At 45.0% G+C, this 20044-nt stretch overlaps 1 protein-coding gene across 1 annotated transcript in view; it reads left to right on the top strand.

The window, feature by feature from the left end:
* The window catches only part of pidd1 (p53-induced death domain protein 1), a 41154-nt gene that overhangs the window by 15358 nt on the left and 5752 nt on the right, over positions 1-20044 (top strand). Inside the window, 5 exon segments of the mRNA XM_038999151.1 lie at positions 625-775; positions 2081-2204; positions 2291-2406; positions 4377-4484; positions 11165-11370. Coding sequence (XP_038855079.1) covers positions 625-775; positions 2081-2204; positions 2291-2406; positions 4377-4484; positions 11165-11370 — 705 coding nt within the window.

The following is a 20044-nucleotide window of genomic DNA, read 5'->3' as shown; positions in this document are numbered from 1 at the left end:
CAGTCTACATGAACACACAGCTTTACAGTAGGAATGTCCTGTTATTCCAGTCTACATGAACACACAGCTTTACAGTAGGAATGTCCTGTTATTCCAGACTACATGAACACACAGCTTTACAGTAGGAATGTCCTGTTATTCCAGTCTACATGAACACACAGCTTTACAGTAGGAATGTCCTGTTATTCCAGTCTACATGAACAGTTTGTTTGTGTATATTATTCTAGGTAGTGGCTGTGGTCCACTACCCAGCTCTGTCGAAATAGTTTGTGTATATTATTCTAGGTAGTGGCTGTGGTCCACTACCCAGCTCTGTCTAAATAGTTTGTGTATATTATTCTAGGTAGTGGCTGTGGTCCACTACCCAGCTCTGTTTAAATAGTTTGTGTATATTATTCTAGGTAGTGGCTGTGGTCCACTACCCAGCTCTGTCTAAATAGTTTGTGTATATTATTCTAGGTAGTGGCTGTGGTCCACTACCCAGCTCTGTCTAAATAGTTTGTGTATATTATTCTAGGTAGTGGCTGTGGTCCACTACCCAGCTCTGTGGTCCGTACAGTGTACCTGAGCCTGAATCAGGTTCTATTGGCTACGTCTGTTAATAGTTTGTGTATATTATTCCAGGTACTGGCTGTGGTACACTACCCAGCGCTGTGTTAGCGGTGTGGTCCGTAGGGTCTATCAGAGACTGAAGCAGTTTCAGGTCCAGTTCCTGGTGCTACAGAGGAGAACAGACCCCAAACAGGTTCTGCTACAGTGCCTGCCTGCTGACAAGGTGGGTCCAATCAATCAATTAAGCCATTTATTGATCTTCAGTCTGACATTGATGATCTGTGTGGTAAGAGTTGGTGTTGGAGTAGCGAACCAACCTCAAACAGGTTCTGCTACAGTGCCGGGCCGGGCCAACAAGGTGGGTCGGTGTATATAAGAGACCAAGGACAGTCAGTGTTATAGCAGCATCACTTCCTGAGACCAAGGACAGTCAGTGTTACAGCAGCATCACTTCCTGAGACCAAGGACAGTCAGTGTTACAGCAGCATCACTTCTTGAGACCAAGGACAGTCCGTGTTATAGCAGCATCACTTCCTGAGACCAAGGACAGTCAGTGTTACAGCAGCATCACTTCCTGAGACCAAGGACAGTCAGTGTTACAGCAGCATCACTTCCTGAGACCGAGGACAGTCAGTGTTACAGCAGCATCACTTCCTGAGACTGAGGACAGTCAGTGTTACAGCAGCATCACTTCCTGAGACTGAGGACAGTCAGTGTTACAGCAGCATCACTTCCTGAGACCAAGGACAGTCAGTGTTACAGCAGCATCACTTCCTGAGACAGAGGACAGTCAGTGTTACAGCAGCATCACTTCCTGAGACAGAGGACAGTCAGTGTTACAGCAGCATCACTTCCTGAGACCGAGGACAGTCAGTGTTACAGCAGCATCACTTCCTGAGACCGAGGACAGTCAGTGTTACAGCAGCATCACTTCCTGAGACCGAGGACAGTCAGTGTTACAGCAGCATCACTTCCTGAGACCGAGGACAGTCAGTGTTACAGCAGCATCACTTCCTGAGACCGAGGACAGTCAGTGTTACAGCAGCATCACTTCCTGAGACCGAGGACAGTCAGTGTTACAGCAGCATCACTTCCTGAGACCGAGGACAGTCAGTGATGCACTTCCTGAGACCGAGGACAGTCTGTGTTACAGCAGCATCACTTCCTGAGACCGAGGACAGTCAGTGATGCACTTCCTGAGACCGAGGACAGTCAGTGTTATAGCAGCATCACTTCCTGAGACCAAGGACAGTCAGTGTTATAGCAGCATCACTTCCTGAGACCAAGGACAGTCAGTGTTATAGCAGCATCACTTCCTGAGACCAAGGACAGTCAGTGGCTGTATCAAATGCATTGTACATCAGACTTTCCACTGCAAGTTTTAGAAGTGCAGGAATGTTAGAAGATCCACCGTGTGTTGATGTCATAATGTGTGTTGATGTCATAATGTGTGTTGATGTCATAATGTGTGTTGATGTCATAATGTGTACAGTAAATATCTGATGTGCCGTATGACAATATGTAACAGGTGGACAACAGAGTACAGTCTCTGTCAGAGCAGTACGATGGCCCACAACCCTCAGACCTCTGTGACCTGTTGGAGGGAGAGCAGTTCTTCGCTGGCTTCGAGAGGGGCCTAGACGTCAGCGCAGGTACATTTGGGAAATAATGATACATTTTAAATAGAATTTGAAGGACATCTTCCCGGTGAAATACTACTACGTCCTCTCTCTTTCAGACAGACCAGACTGTGCGGAAGGGAGACTGTCGTTTGTCTTCTACTCTCGGTTGAAGAATCTCAAAGAGGTGTACGTCTGTCCTACACAGAAGCAGGAGGGGTCAATCAGGGGCCAGGTGAGAGACTAGTGACCCCTGACAGAGAGAGGGTCTACAGTAGATACAGACATTTTATAACTATGGTACATTATTCATAAAGTGCTTTATTAGGTAAGGGATAAACACCAACGTTTTGTACATTACCTTGGAAATAATGGAGGACACACCTGTTTTGAGCCCCATCTGTTTAGCTAAAAAAAAATGTTATTTGGGCGTTAATACGTGTCACATATCAGTTTGCAAACAATATAAAAAAATAAAATCTACAAAAAAATATTTGAATTAACGAAGCCGCTTACAAACATCGTCTCTTGTTTTGTTTTCTTGAGTAAGGCAGCTCCAAAATACAGCTGTTTCAGTCTAGCTCAGTGCTTTCTGTGGTGGTGGGGCAGCCAGCAGGAAATACAGTGTAGGGGTTGTTCTCTAGTTACGCCGTGATTGGCTCAGTGTTCTGAGAAATCTATGGGTAGAGCTCGAAAATTCAAGCCCCTTAAAATCAAAGTTTATTTATACCACAGGTGTACACCTTACTGTGAAATGCGTACTTACAAGCCCTTAACCAACAATGCAGTTCAAGACATAGAATTGATAAAATATTTATTAAATAAACTAAAGTAAACAGAAATAAAATCGAATCCCGGTACCGAGTCAGTGTATATTGAAATGTAATGCCCATTCTAGAATTCTCTTTTAGCCAATCAGAAACGAGTATGCAACAATGCTGTGGTACAAATGTTTCATAATTATTGTAATTAGATGATATATACACAGTAGGGATAACAAAAAAAATTTAAAAATATTTTAATGCCATCTAGTGGCCAAAATCTAAATTGCGTCTAAACTACTATAATATATTATGGCCTTTCTCTTGCATTTCAAATATTTTATTTATTTTACCAGGTAAGTTGACTGAGAACACATTCTCATTTACAGCAAAGACCTGGGGAATAGTTACAGGGGAGATGAAAGAGCCCATTGTAAGCTGGGGATGATTAGGTGACCGTGATGGTATAAGGGCCAGATTGGGAATTTAGCCAGGACACAGGGGTTAACACCTCTACTCTTATGATAAGTACCATGGGATCTTTAGTGACCACAGAGTCAGGACACCCGTTTAACATCCCAGCCAAAAGATGGCACCCTACACAGACCAATGTCCCCAATCACTGCCCTGGGGCATTGGGATATTTTTTTAGACCATAGAAAAGGGTGCCTCCTACTTGCCCTCCAACACCACTTCCAGCAGCATCTGGTCTCCCATCCAGGGACTGACCAGGACCAACCCTGCTTAGCTTCAGAAGCCAGCAGTGGGATGCAGGGTGGTATGCTGCTGGTTAAAGCCAGCAGTGGGATGCAGGGTGGTATGCTGCTGGTTAAAGCCAGCAGTGGGATGCAGGGTGGTATGCTGCTGGTTAAAGCCAGCAGTGGGATGCAGGGTGGTATGCTGCTGGTTAAAGCCAGCAGTGGGATGCAGGGTGGTATGCTGCTGGCAAAGATGATGGAACAAAAACAAACACATTGAAAACGCATGTTCTTTTTGTTTGTATTATCTTTTACCAGATCTAATGTGTTATATTCTCCTACATTAATTTCACATTTCCACAAACTTCAAAGTGTTTCCTTTCAAATGGTATCACGAATATGCATATCCTTGCTTCAGGTCCTGAGCTACAGGCAGTTAGATTTGGTCATTTTAGGTGAAAATTTAAAAAAAAGGGTCCGATCCTTAAGAGGTTATAAAGAACATATGTTTTATTATTTGGGGCAGCAGGTAGCCTAGTGGTTAGAGCGTTGGGCCAGTAACCAAAAGTTTGCTGGAGCTGACAAGGTAAAAATCTGTTGTTCTGCCCCTGAACAAGGCAGTTAACCCACTGTTCCCCGGTAGGCCGTCATTGTAAATAAGAACTTGTTCTTAACGAACTTGCCTGGTTAAATAAATAAAATTAAATTGAAAGACTATTCTATCTGAAGTTCTCTCTCCTCTCCAGGTGTCTTTCTATCGAGGGGAGGTTCCCAGTGACATACCACAGGAAGTGGCCAGGAAAAGGAAAGGACACGACAGCCAATGGCTGGCCACCTTACCACTCAGACTTCCTGTAAGTGAAAACAACAGCCAATGGCTGGCCACCTTACCACTCAGACTTACTGTAAGTGTGAACAACAGCCAATGGCTGGCCACCTTACCACTCTGACTTCCTGTAAGAGAACAGAGCATGCTCAGTCAGAGACACCCTTCTCTAGCCTGTTCCCAGATCTGTTTGTGCTGTACAGATGTAGGCTCATAATTTGAGCCAGTTTCCTACAGAAGGAAAATAATCCTGCATCCTGGATTATAATTAATGAAGAACAAGAAGGCCCGCACACTCTTTAAGCTCCCAATTCACGGCGTTATTACTACGTAGTATTCTTTATAAGCCCAGCACCTATGTTTTTAAGGATGTGTGTATGACCACAAACTTTTCTATAGGTTATAATTAATGGACATTTTTGTAGGGATTGATAAGGAAAATCAAGTCTGAAATTTCAAAGTAGAAATTACAAATCTTCAGAAGCCTTTTTAAACCTCAAATACACTACACATTTAAAATGTCCTGAATTGCAGAAAAGTTCTCCTGCAACAGCGTGATCAAATTAAGATCTTACATCTGTATAGCCAACTTCTATGTTTGGCCTTGGCATGACAATGACCATAGGAGTTGGCTATTCAGCACAAACAGATATGGGATCACACAAACTGCTTGTGAAGTCTTTATTTTCCAAAGCATCAGGACAAGCATTTCGCTACACTCGCATAAACATCTGCTAACCATGTGTATGTGACCGATAAGATTTGATTTGACATGTCAGATGTTTGAGTACCCACTACCCAGTACCACTATCCTTTGTAAATATTGGATCTTCTTACCACTTCTCTCATCCTCATCCTCCACTTCACTCTGGCTGGGATTCAAACCAACACATTTGTGCTAAGCAATATACTTTTAAAGGTAATGTCCCTGATATTCAGTAGACTTTTAAAGGTAATGTCCCTGATATTCAATAGACTTTTAAAGGCATTGTCCCTGATATTCAATAGACTTTTAAAGGTAATGTCCCTGATATTCAGTAGACTTTTAAAGGCATTGTCCCTGATATTCAATAGACTTTTAAAGGTAATGTCCCTGATATTCAGTAGACTTTTAAAGGCATTGTCCCTGATATTCAATAGACTTTTAAAGGTAATGTCCCTGATATTCAGTAGACTTTTAAAGGCATTGTCCCTGATATTCAATAGACTTTTAAAGGTAATGTCCCTGATATTCAGTAGACTTTTAAAGGTAATGTCCCTGATATTCAGTAGACTTTTAAAGGCATTGTCCCTGATATTCAATAGACTTTTAAAGGTAATGTCCCTGATATTCAATAGACTTTTAAAGGCATTGTCCCTGATATTCAATATACTTTTAAAGGTAATGTCCCTGATATTCAGTAGACTTTTAAAGGCATTGTCCCTGATATTCAATAGACTTTTAAAGGCATTATCCCTGATATTCAATATACTTTTAAAGGTAATGTCCCTGATATTCAGTAGACTTTTAAAGGCATTGTCCCTGATATTCAGTAGACTTTTAAAGGTAATGTCCCTGATATTCATGGGGATGAAGACGGCTGCTGATAATTTCACTGGGCAGGGGCGTAGCCATGGGTGGCCACCGACTTGGGAGCCAGGCCCAGCCAATCAAAATACCCTTTTCACCACAAAAGGGCATTTATTACAGACAGAAATACTCCTCCATTTCGTCAGCTGCCCTGGTGGCTGGTCTCAGACGATCCCGCAGGTGAAGAAGCCGGATGTGGAGGTCCTGGGCTAGCGTGGTTACACGTGGTCTGCGGTTGTGAGGCCGGTTGACGTACTGCCAAATTCTCTAAAACAACGTTGGATGCGGCTTATGGTAGAGAAATGTACATTAAATTCTCTGGCAACAGCTCTGGTGGACATTCCTGCATGCCAATTGCACGCTCCCTCAAAATTTGAGACATCTGTGGCATTGTGTTGTGTGACAAAACTGCACATTTTAGTGGCCTTTTATTGTCCCCGGCACAAGGTGCACCTGTGTAATGATCATGCTGTTTAATCAGGTTCTTGATATGCCACACCTGTCAGGTGGATGGATTATCTTGACAAAGGATCAACAGCTCACTAACAAGGAATGAAACAAATCTGTGCACAAAATATGAAAGCAAGAAGTGCGTATAAAACATTTCTGGTATCTTTTATTTCAGCTCATGAAACATGGGACCAACACTTTACATGCTGCGTTTTTATATTTTTGTTCAGTGTATATGCGTTCCCGACATCTTCAGTTCTCACTAATTTCAATAAATCACCTCCGTTTTCACTTCAACGTTCCTGCCGCCAGGGGTGCCGCTTGAGTCCGTTGCTATTCGGCATTGCTATGGAAGCCCTACCTAGCTATTAGTATCAGGAGCCATGTTTTCATTTCTCCGCTAAACATGGGCAAGGTTGATCACCGCATTGTCCCTCTATATGCGGATGGCGTCATTTTGTTCCTTTCACGCCCCGAAGAGTCACTCCCACCGCTGTTGGAGCTCATCGAATCATTTGGAGCGGTCTCTTGGTACACCATAAACTGGGATAAAAGTGAATTCATGCCTCTTAAAGGCGTGAATTAAACCCAGACTTAAAATACCTTTATAAAATCACGAGAGAAAATTAAATCTTTAAGTGTTGTCATCCCCATGCCCATGCTGAATTGATTTATAATTGGAACTACAGTATCTCGACATGACAGAGAAGTTAAAGCGTAACACTGAGATCTGAAGAGTGTTGCCTCCCTCTATGATAGGCTGTGCTATTAAAATGGCTACAGTCACCAAAATTCCTTGTATCTCTTTCAGAATCTGCGGATTTTAACATCTTGCCTTTTTGTGTGGGGATAAAAAGTACACATGATCAAGCCTGCCAAATTGTCAGCGTTATTATTAGGCTGCAAATGCTAGAGCACTGGTTTATTGGCAAGATGCATACCCTTGTGTGGTAGATCCGTCCACCCCTTCCATGGCTCGCTATTGAACAAGATATACACAACACCTCTCTGCCAGCACTTCTCTTTTCATCCACTAAATTAGTACATAAAAATAATACATTTGGTATCAAATAAGGACAACATTCAGTCTCCTGGAGAACTCTGTCCGTACTCCTATTTGCCATAACCATGCCCCCCCCCCCCCCCCTCCTCACTAACTGACAGTACTTTCCTATTCTGGAAGAGAAAGGGCATTATTACTATTACAGACCTTGACATTAATACTACTTTTGCCACATTTGCACAGTTGAGGAAAGTGTACGATCTCCCCGCATCTACACAACCATTCAAAAGTTTGGGGTCACTTATAAATGGTCACTTTGGGGTCACTTATAAATGGTCACTTTGGGGTCACTTATAAATGGTCACTTTGGGGTCACTTCCTTGTTGTTGTTTTAAAGAAAAGCTCTTTTTTTTTGTCCATTGAAATAACATCAAATTGATCAGAAATACAGTGAAGACTTTGTTAATGTTGTAAATGACTATTGTAGCTGGAAACGGCTGATTTTTAATGGAATATCTACATAGGCGTACAGAGGCCCATTATCAGCAACCATCACTCCTGTGTTCCAATGGCACGTTGTGTTAGCTAATCCAAGTTTATCATTTTAAAAGGCTAATTGATCATTAGAAAACCCCTTTTGCAATTATGTTAGCACAGCTGAAATCGTTTGTTCTGATTAAAGAAGCAATAAAACTGGCCTTCTTTAGACTAGTTGAGTATCTGGAGCATCAGCAAAGACATCACAAAGCTATTTCTTCTGAAACTTGTCAGTCTATTCTTGTTCTGAGAAATGAAAGCTATTCCATGAGAGAAATTACCAAGAAACTGAAGATCTCGTACAGCGCTGTGTACTACTCCCTTCACAGAACAGCGCAAACTGTCTCTAACCGGAATAGAAAGAGGAGTGGGAGGCCCCGGTGCACAACTGAGCAAGAGGACAAGTACATTAGTGTCTAGTTTGAGAAACAGACGCCTAACAAGTCCTCAACGGGCAGCTTCATTTAATAGTACCTGCAAAACACCAGTCTCAACGTCAACAGTGAAGAGGCAACTCCGGGATGCTGTCCTTCTAGGCAAATATATATATACACTGCTCAAAAAAATAAAGGGAACACTTAAACAACACAATGTAACTCCAAGTCAATCACACTTCTGTGAAATCAAACTGTCCACTTAGGAAGCAACACTGATTGACAATAAATTTCACATGCTGTTGTGCAAATGGAATAGACAAAAGGTGGAAATTATAGGCAATTAGCAAGACACCCCCAAAAAAGGAGTGATTCTGCAGGTGGTGATCACAGACCACTTCTCAGTTCCTATGCTTCCTGGCTGATGTTTTGGTCACTTTTGAATGCTGGCGGTGCTCTCACTCTAGTGGTAGCATGAGACGGAGTCTACAACCCACACAAGTGGCTCAGGTAGTGCAGTTCATCCAGGATGGCACATCAATGCGAGCTGTGGCAAAAGGTTTGCTGTGTCTGTCAGCGTAGTGTCCAGAGCATGGAGGCGCTACCAGGAGACAGGCCAGGACATCAGGAGACGTGGAGGAGGCCGTAGGAGGGCAACAACCCAGCAGCAGGACCGCTACCTCCGCCTTTGTGCAAGGAGGTGCACTGCCAGCGCCCTGCAAAATGACCTCCAGCAGGCCACAAATGTGCATGTGTCTGCTCAAACGGTCAGAAACAGACTCCATGAGGGTGGTATGAGGGCCCGACGTCCACAGGTGGGGGTTGTGCTTACAGCCCAACACCGTGCAGGACGTTTGGCATTTGCCAGAGAACACCAAGATTGGCAAATTCGCCACTGGCGCCCTGTGCTCTTCACAGATGAAAGCAGGTTCACACTGAGCACATGAGCACATGTGACAGACGTGACAGAGTCTGGAGACGCCGTGGAGAACGTTCTGCTGCCTGCAACATCCTCCAGCATGACCGGTTTGGCGATGGGTCAGTCATGGTGTGGGGTGGCATTTCTTTGTGGGGCCGCACAGCCCTCCATGTGCTCGCCAGAGGTAGCCTGACTGCCAATAGGTACCGAGATGAGATCCTCAGACCCCTTGTGAGACCATATGCTGACACATGCACATTTGTGGCCTGCTGGAGGTCATTTTGCAGGGCTCTGGCAGTGCACCTCCTTGCACAAAGGCGGAGGTAGCGGTCCTGCTGCTGGGTTGTTGCCCTCCTACGGCCTCCTCCACGTCTCCTGATGTCCTGGCCTGTCTCCTGGTAGCGCCTCCATGCTCTGGACACTACGCTGACAGACACAGCAAACCTTCTTGCCACAGCTCGCATTGATGTGCCATCCTGGATGAACTGCACTACCTGAGCCACTTGTGTGGGTTGTAGACTCCGTCTCATGCTACCACTAGAGTGAGAGCACCGCCAGCATTCAAAAGTGACCAAAACATCAGCCAGGAAGCATAGGAACTGAGAAGTGGTCTGTGGTCACCACCTGCAGAATCACTCCTTTTTTGGGGGTGTCTTGCTAATTGCCTATAATTTCCCCCTTTTGTCTATTCCATTTGCACAACAGCATGTGAAATTTATTGTCAATCAGTGTTGCTTCCTAAGTGGACAGTTTGATTTCACAGAAGTGTGATTGACTTGGAGTTACATTGTGTTGTTTAAGTGTTCCCTTTATTTTTTTGAGCAGTGTATATATTTCAAAAACATGGACATTTCTAAGTGACCCCGAACTTTTGAATGGCAGCGTAATTTATTCCAGTATCTTCAGAAAATAAATTATGTTCGCTAAAATGTACCAAATTCTGAGGCAATTACACCTGCCCGCGAACTATATACTTTCATGAACCTCGCCCCTGACTCCAAGAGTTTGATCTCCAGATGTGTAGATCACTTTACAGCATACTACTCTGTTTCCACACAACATTTGAAGGAGACCTGAGAGGAAGACCTTGTTATGGAGATTAATGATGACAGTTTGGGCTGATTGCCTTCCAGATACTTGTGCTCGATAAACTCCCGACACCAAACTTATTCAATACAAAGTGATTCATAGACTGGACTATTGCTGTACCAAATTACACTCGTCTTTACCCCTCGGTCTCTCCGATATGCCTAGGGTACCCTAGGTCACCTCTTCTGGTCATGCCCCAAACTGCACACATTCTGGCAGGATATTTGGAAGTGCCATTGGAACACCGGAGTGATGGTTGCTGATAATGGGCCTCTGTACGCCTATGTAAATATTCCATTAAAAATCAACTGTTTCCAGCTACAATAGTCCCCAAAAATATTTATGTTTATGTTCCAGATTTAGCCAGACGGTTAATTTTACACTTTCCCACCCACTCAGGCTATGAACTCTGATAGGGTAGTAATGGTATGAGCCTCTTCCTCTACTTCCTGTCCTCACCACCCACTCAGGCTATGCACTCTGTTAGGGTAGTAATGGTATGAGCCTCTTCCTCTACTTCCTGTCCTCACCACCCACTCAGGCTATGAACTCTGATAGGGTAGTAATGGTATGAGCCTCTTCCTCTACTTCCTGTCTTCACCACCCACTCAGGCTATGAACTCTGATAGGGTAGTAATGGTATGAGCCTCTTCCTCTACTTCCTGTCTTCACCACCCACTCAGGCTATGAACTCTGATAGGGTAGTAATGGTATGAGCCTCTTCCTCTACTTCCTGTCTTCACCACCCTCTCTCCCTTCCCTTCAGGGCCTGAACTCAGAGGGTGGTAGTAATGGTATGGACTGGGAGCAGCCTCAGTACCCTCCGCTGAACCTGGGAGACCCAGAGAGCGGGTATCTGACTGAGGCTAACCTGCTGGCCATCTCCCTGCAGATCGGACAGGACTGGAGGTCCATCGGTATCAACCTGGGAATCAGCTACCAGGAGCTGGACCGCATACAGTACAAATACAGGTGGGTATGTTCATTAGGCACCAAATGTAAGAAAACTGACCGAAACAGGGAGGCATTACCTGTACTTATCCAATAAGAAACATTCATTTGGCATTAAGTACAAATACACGTTGGCATGATGGTTACTGTGATGGAGAGCCAGGGTCCTGTTCATTAGGCACCAAATGTAAGAGGGAAAAAAAGCGGTTTTTGAAACTGGGAGGGACTTCCTGGACTTGAGAAAAGCTCAATCTTTCATTTTTTTTTCTGTCGCAGATGACTTTTGAAACGTTTTTTTCCCTCGTTATGTACCCTAATGAACAAGAGCCAGGACGTGTTCACTTTAGACTGATTAACCACCCTGCATGCAACCGTATAGCGTATAGCCCCTATGCCAGTGGATGTTCTTACAGACCAGGGTGTATATTTCGTTTTTTTATTGGGATGGGAGGTTCCGGTGCTGGTCAGGATAGGTCTCACTCACAGCAATCCAATGGATAGTTTCACTACCCCTGTGAAGGGTCATAACCTTTCATAGGAACAGAAAGCAAACAGAGGTTGACCTTTGAACTTCGTAAATTTATATAATACAACAAAAAAAATGACATTCTAGATTTGGGGCTTGCAAATAACCTTTATAATAGATGACATATGTAACCCTAAATGCATTAAGACAAAATGAAACCGTCTACGATCTTAACAGTTAAAGTACATTAATTCATTATTCTCTGGAAACTACCTCTGGAATACAACCGTATGCGATGGCCGTATGTCACATTATATGTGTCAGTATTTCCAGTTATTTACATTGTTGCAACTAGATATGCATGAAAATTTGCATGAAAATGTTTTTTTTTCTTTTCTGTCCCTTCATAAACTAACACCAACATTTAATTCTGTTTATCAAGGAGTACAGTATGAGGAGTCTGTCTTATTTGATTCTGAATCAAACTTTTATTTGAGTCGTACAGTATTTCATTTAGAATTACATTTGGTTTCAGTTGTATAATATTTGATTCTGAATCAATCTTTTATTTGAGTCTTATTTGACTCTGATTCACGTGGTGAATGTGCATCAGATGAGATCTCAATTACTGACCTGACCTGTTGTAAAGTGACGTGTCACAGTGTCATTACCAACACTATGCAGATTAAACTGTGGGATTATCATGAAGCTAGATTAATATAGGACATGAACAAAGCTGAACCTAAGAATAACGAGTTAAACTCACCCTCATCAATATGTTTGGGAACCCTTTATTTGAAGGTTAAGTGCATAAGGACTTCAGAAACTATTCATAACCCATTTATAACCCATTCCTAACACATTCATAACCCATACATAACCCATACATTTCAAATTCATAATCCATACATAACCAATACATATCCCATACATGACCCATTTATAATCATACATAACCCATACATAATCCATTCATAATCCATACATAACCCATACATAATCCATACATAACCCATACATAACCCATTCATAACCCATACATAACCCATACATTTCAAATTCATAATCCATACATAACCAATACATATCCCATACATTACCCATTTATAATCATACATAACCCATTCATAATCCATACATAATCCATACATAATCCATTCATAATCCATACATAACCCATACATAACCCATACATAACCCATACATAACCCATTCATAATCATACATAACCCATACATAACCCATTCATAATCATACATAACCCATACATAACCCATTCATAGTCCATACATAACCCATACATAATCCATTCATAGTCCATACATTACCAATACATATCCCATTCATAGTCCATACATAGTCCATACATAGTCCATACATAGTCCATACATAAACCATACATAACCCATTCATTATCCATACATAACCCATACATATCCCATACATAGTCCATACATAACCCATTCATAGTCCATACATAACCCATACATGACCCATATATATCCCATTCATAGTTCATACATAACCCATAAATAACCCATAACCCATTCATAGTCCATACATAAGCCATTCATAGTCCATACATAACCCATTCATAACCCATACATATCCCATTCATAGTCCATACATAACCCATAACACATTCATAACCCATACATAACCCATTCATAGTCCATACATAACCCATACATGACCCATATATATCCCATTCATAGTTCATACATAACCCATAAATAACCCATAACCCATTCATAGTCCATACATAAGCCATTCATAGTCCATACATAACCCATTCATAACCCATACATAACCCATACATATCCCATACATAACCCATACATAACCCATTCATATCCCATTCATAGTCCATACATAACCCATTCATATCCCATTCATAGTCCATACATAACCCATACATAACCCATTCATATCCCATTCATAGTCCATTCATAACCCATACATAACCCATTCATATCCCATTCATATCCCATTCATAGTCCATACATAACCCATTCATAGTCCATACATAACCCATACATAACCCATACATAGTCCATTCATAACCCATACATAACCCATTCATAACCCATTCATAACCCATACATAACCCATACATAACCCATTCATAACCCATTCATAACCCATTCATAACCCATTCATAACCCATACATAACCCATACATAACCCATTCATAGTCCATACATAACCCATTCATAGTCCATTCATAACCCATACATAGTCCATTCATAACCCATACATAACCCATACATAACCCATTCATAACCCATACATAACCCATTCATAACCCATTCATAACCCATACATAGTCCATACATAGTCCATACATAGTCCATACATAACCCATTCATAACCCATTCATAACACATACATTTTTTATACATTTTTTGGCCCCTTTTTTCTCCCCAATTTCTTGGTATCCAATTGGTAGTTAGTCTTATCTCATCGCTGCAACTCCCGTACGGACTCTGGAGAGGCGAAGGTCAAGAGCCTTGCGTCCTCCGGAACACGACCCAGCCAAGCCGCACTGCTTCTTGACACAACGCCCACTTAACCCGGAAGCCAGCCGCACCAATGTGTCGGAGGAAACACCGTACACCTGGTGACCGTGTCAGCGTGCATTGCACCCGTCCCGCCATAGGAGTCGCTAGTGCACGATGGGACAAGAACATCCCTGCTGGCCAAACCCTCCCCTAACCCGGACGATGCTGGGCCAATTGTGCGCCGCCCCATTGGTCTCCCGGTCGCGGCCGGCTGCGGCAGAGCCTGGACTCGAACCCAGAATCTCTAGTGGCAAAACTAGCACTGCGATGCAGTGTCTTAGACCACTGCGCCCATAATCCATACATAACCCATTCGTAACCGATACTTAACCCATTCATAAGCACATTTATAAGCAGTGGTTATTACATCTTTATCATGGTCATTTCCCTTTTTATCAGAAGGATTTTGGGATGAGCTGGATCAAGAGGGATGCAGATTTGCAAAATATAGTTATTGTTTTCTGTGCCAGCCCAGTGTACTATTTCTGGATGAGAGGGATCAAGTGATGTGCTCCATGTGTGGGCAGGCACATGGTGTATTAGCATAGAATAACTAAAGTCCTTCAATTCTCACTGCAGGGATTTAACTTGTTAGGAGTCTGGAAGAGACATGAAGGGGGAGTCGGGGAGAGAGAGGGAGGGAACAGAGAGAGGAGTGGTGTATGGAAAGAGAGAGGGAGAGAGAAAGGAGTGGTTTAGAGAGGGAGGAGAGGGAACGGAGTGGTATAGGGAGAGATAGAGGAGAGAGAGAACAGAGTGGTGTAGAGAGGGAGGAGAGGGAACGGAGTGGTATAGGGAGAGATAGAGGAGAGAGAGAACAGAGTGGTGTAGAGAGGGAGGAGAGGGAACAGAGTGGTATAGGGAGAGATAGAGGAGAGAGAGAACAGAGTGGTGTAGAGGGAGGAGAGGGAACGGAGTGGTATAGGGAGAGATAGAGGAGAGAGAGAACAGAGTGGTGAAGAGAGGGAGGAGAGGGAACGGAGTGGTATAGGGAGAGATAGAGGAGAGAGAGAACGGAGTGGTGTAGAGAGGGAGGAGAGGGAACAGAGTGGTATAGGGAGAGATAGAGGAGAGAGAGCGAGAACAGAGTGGTGTAGAGAGGGAGGAGAGGGAACGGAGTGGTATAGGGAGAGATAGAGGAGAGAGAGAACGGAGTGGTGTAGAGAGAGAACAGAGTGGTATAGGGAGAGATAGAGGAGAGAGAGAACAGAGTGGTGTAGAGAGGGAGGAGAGGGAACGGAGTGGTATAGGGAGAGATAGAGGAGAGAGAACAGAGTGGTGTAGAGAGGGAGGAGAGGGAACGGAGTGGTATAGGGAGAGATAGAGGAGAGAGAGAACAGAGTGGTGTAGAGAGGGAGGAGAGGGAACGGAGTGGTATAGGGAGAGATAGAGGAGAGAGAGCGAGAACAGAGTGGTGTAGAGGGAGGAGAGGGAACGGAGTGGTATAGGGAGAGATAGAGGAGAGAGAGAACGGAGTGGTGTAGAGAGGGAGTGGAGGGAACAGAGTGGTATAGGGAGAGATAGAGGAGAGAGAGAACAGAGTGGTGTAGAGAGGGAGGAGAGGGAACGGAGTGGTATAGGGAGAGATAGAGGAGAGAGAGAACAGAGTGGTGTAGAGAGGGAGGAGAGGGAACAGAGTGGTATAGGGAGAGATAGAGGAGAGAGAGAACAGAGTGGTGTAGAGGGAGGAGAGGGAACGGAGTGGTATAGGGAGAGATAGAGGAGAGAGAGAACGGAGTGGTGTAGAGAGGGAGGAGAGGGAACAGAGTGGTATAGGGAGAGATAGAGGAGAGAGAGCGAGAACAGAGTGGTGTAGAGAGGGAGGAGAGGGAACGGAGTGGTATAGGGAGAGATAGAGGAGAGAGAGAACGGAGTGGTGTAGAGAGGGAACAGAGTGGTATAGGGAGAGATAGAGGAGAGAGAGAACAGAGTGGTGTAGAGAGGGAGGAGAGGGAACGGAGTGGTATAGGGAGAGATAGAGGAGAGAGAACAGAGTGGTGTAGAGAGGGAGGAGAGGGAACGGAGTGGTATAGGGAGAGATAGAGGAGAGAGAGAACAGAGTGGTGTAGAGAGGGAGGAGAGGGAACGGAGTGGTATAGGGAGAGATAGAGGAGAGAGAGCGAGAACAGAGTGGTGTAGAGGGAGGAGAGGGAACGGAGTGGTATAGGGAGAGATAGAGGAGAGAGAGAACAGAGTGGTGTAGAGAGGGAGAAAGTAAGAGAGGGAGAGGGAACAGAGTGGTGTAGAGAGGGAGAAAGTAATAGAGAGGAGAGAGAACGGAGTGGTGTAGACCGAGAGATAGAGAACGGAGAGGTGTGAGGAGAGAGAGAACAGTGGTGTAGAGAGAGAGGGAGAAAGTAAGAGAGGGAACAGAGTGGTGTAGGGAGAGGGAGAGATAACTGAGTGGTGTAGGGAGAGATAACTGAGTGGTGTAGGGAGAGATAACTGAGTGGTGTAGGGAGAGATAACTGAGTGGTGTAGGGAGAGGGAGAGATAACTGAGTGGTGTAGGGAGAGGGAGAGATAACTGAGTGGTGTAGGGAGAGGGAGAGATAACTGAGTGGTGTAGGGAGAGGGAGAGAACTGAGTGGTGTAGGGAGAGGGAGAGAACTGAGTGGTGTAGGGAGAGGGAGAGATAACTGAGTGGTGTAGGGAGAGGGAGAGATAACTGAGTGGTGTAGGGAGAGGGAGAGAGAACGGAGTGGTGTAGGGAGAGGGAGAGAGAACGGAGTGGTGTAGGGAGAGGGAGAGATAACTGAGTGGTGTAGGGAGAGGGAGAGATAACTGAGTGGTGTAGGGAGAGATAACTGAGTGGTGTAGGGAGAGATAACTGAGTGGTGTAGGGAGAGGGAGAGAGAACTGAGTGGTGTAGGGAGAGGCAGAGATAACTGAGTGGTGTAGGGAGAGAGATATACATCTGAGTATCAGTGTGATCTCCTGCAGTGTTCCAGATGGCTTAGTGACGAGTCAGCGACTGACAAAAAAAGGGATTAAAACAAAAAAACATTATCCTCCAGCTTGTCCTCTCTCTCGCTCTCTCTCTCTCTGTTTGTCTCTCTCTCTCTCTCTCTCTCGCTCTCTCTGTGTATCTCTCTCTCTCTCTCTCTCTCTCTCTCTCTCTCTCTCGCTCTCTCTGTGTGTGTCTCTCTCTCTCTCTCTCTCTCTCTCGCTCTCTCTCTCTCTCTCTCTCTCTCTCTCTCTCTCTCTCTCTCTCTCTCTCTCTCTCTCTCTCTCTCTCTCTCTCTCTCTCTCTCTCTCTCTCTCTCTCTCTCTCTGTGTGTGTGTCTCTCTCTCTCTCTCTCTCTCTCTCTCTCTCTCTCTCTCTCTCTCTCTCTCTCTCTCGCTCTCTCTGCCTCAAGTAGGGGATGACTAACATTGATATTCAGTGGGCAGCATTTATGTCAGTTTGAGGATGATGAACATGCTAACAAACACAAAAAGCTTCAGTGCTGATGCTGCAGAAAAACACTTCATATGGTATTTTTATGAGAGAGAGGGGAGGGGGAGAGGGGGAGAGACAGAGAGAGGGGGGGAGAGACAGAGAGGGGGGGGGGGGAGAGAGGGGGGAGAGAGAGGGGGGAGAGACAGCGAGAGGGGGGGAGAGAGCGAGAGAGAGGGGGGGAGAGAGGGGGAGAGACAGCGAGAGAGAGGGGGGAGAGACAGCGAGAGAGAGGGGGGAGAGACAGCGAGAGGGGGGAGAGACAGCGAGAGGGGGGAGAGACAGCGAGAGGGGGGAGAGACAGCGAGAGGGGGGAGAGACAGCGAGAGGGGGGAGAGACAGCGAGAGTGGGGAGAGACAGCGAGAGGGGGGAGAGACAGCGAGAGGGGGAGAAGTAATGTAAGTAATAATGAACTTGCCATGTCAATAAAGTAAATTGAATTGAATTGAATTGAGAGACAGAGAGAGAGAGAGAGACAGAGAGAGAATGTGTGTGTGTGTGAATGGAAATAGTCTTTGAAAAGGCAAGACTTCTATGTCAATGGTATTGTGCTGAGTCCTCAATTATCTCTCTCTTCTGTGAGTCAATCTTCAGAACAATATTTCTATGTGATTGATATGCATGGAGGCAGATACCAATACAGGTGTGTTTACGCTGTAGAAAAGAACGACTTGAATTAATCTGAGCAATTTGACTCCAGCATTCCCTTCACGTGCCTTTTGATCAATTCTCAAGCAACCACTATTCCCTTTCAGTCGGTCAACTCGGGACAGCTATGGGGTGAGCCCTCTACTGGAGACCGTTAGAATCACGCCTGACAAGGCCAATGAACACCGTGCCTCACCGTGCCTCACCGGAAGCTGTGCCACTTAAGGAGAGTGTGTTCATGCTTCTGGACGTTGTGGTGTTAAAGCTTGGTAACTGGTTCCGGGACTTTCCCTGCTGAATCTGTTAGTTATTACGAAGGCTAACAAGCCCGGTTTGGGTTCATGACCATGCCCAAGTAAATTAAAAAGATACTGACGCTTTGTTTGTCGGGTATGTCTCGGCGGTCGGGTCAGCTTGTGTGCGGGGACCGGTGTCAGGAACAGTGGCTTGCCCGTGGCTGGTACCATTCCATTCCCCTAGTCCAGTCCATGGTACGTACAGGTTCCCTTGGCAAACGTGTGGATTTCTTATGGTTTCCTCTCACGGGTGCCCGTATCTCGGCTGGGTTATGGGACCTGGGGATGAATTGAGGGGCGTTGTTTAGATCAAATGTCTTGTCTGTCCGGGTTGAGGCATGCTGCCCTAGCTTAACCCGGTTTCCTGTGCGCTCTGTCGCCGGCTGAGGGGAAGAAGACTTGAAGGCTGAGGGTGCCTGCCTCTGCCTCGGTCAAGCACCGTTTCCCTCTCTTCCTGGACTTGGTGGACGATCCGGTCTTATGTGGACGGGGATCAGGCTAAACAGCGCTACGTAGTGTGCTAGCCAGGTTAGCTGACGCGTCAAGGCGAACTAGCTAGCATAATGCCACTGGTGATTTCTGGCCTCCCAAGGTGGAATTGTTTGTGTATCTCTCTCTCGTTTAGCATACGTAGCATTAAGTCGCTTGGTTATTCTAAACGGACCGTGATGTGGTCAGCGAGATTCTCGAGACCTAAGGAAGACGGAAACACAAGTTTTCTTCGGGCTAGCTATGTGCTGGCAGCAGGCTTGGTGCTAACCCGCGTGGATACCTGACATCCCTCAGGAGTCACACCCCGATGTCACAGGAAGGCCAAAAAGATCATCAAGGACAACAACCACCCGAGCCACTGCCTGTTCACCTCGCTATCATCCAGCAGGTGAGATCAGTACAGGTGCATCAAAGCTGGGACAGAGAGACTGAAAAACAGCTTCTATCTCAAGGCCATCAGACTGTTAAACAGCCACCACTAACATTGTCTATGCCGTTCGGCCATCGCTCATCCATATATTTATATGTACATATTCTTATTCATTCCTTTATACTTGTGTGTGTATAAGGTAGTTGTTGTGAAATTGTTAGATATTCCTGCACGGTCGGAACTAGAAGCACAAGCATCGGTTCGTGTAGATCATTCACCTTTTAGTCGGAGACTCGTGGCATCTCCCGTTGCTACAGGGACCCGTTGTCCAAGGTGTACGGGCAGGTCTGGCACCCTCGGCGGGAGATTTGGGTCATGTGGTCATGCCTGTCCTACAGCTTTTCACATCCTCCTTTCTCTTCT

The sequence above is a fragment of the Salvelinus namaycush genome, chromosome 8 (assembly GCF_016432855.1).
Source record: "Salvelinus namaycush isolate Seneca chromosome 8, SaNama_1.0, whole genome shotgun sequence".
Taxonomy (NCBI): Eukaryota; Metazoa; Chordata; class Actinopteri; order Salmoniformes; family Salmonidae; genus Salvelinus; species Salvelinus namaycush.
This window is presented reverse-complemented; position numbering and strand designations above follow the sequence as displayed.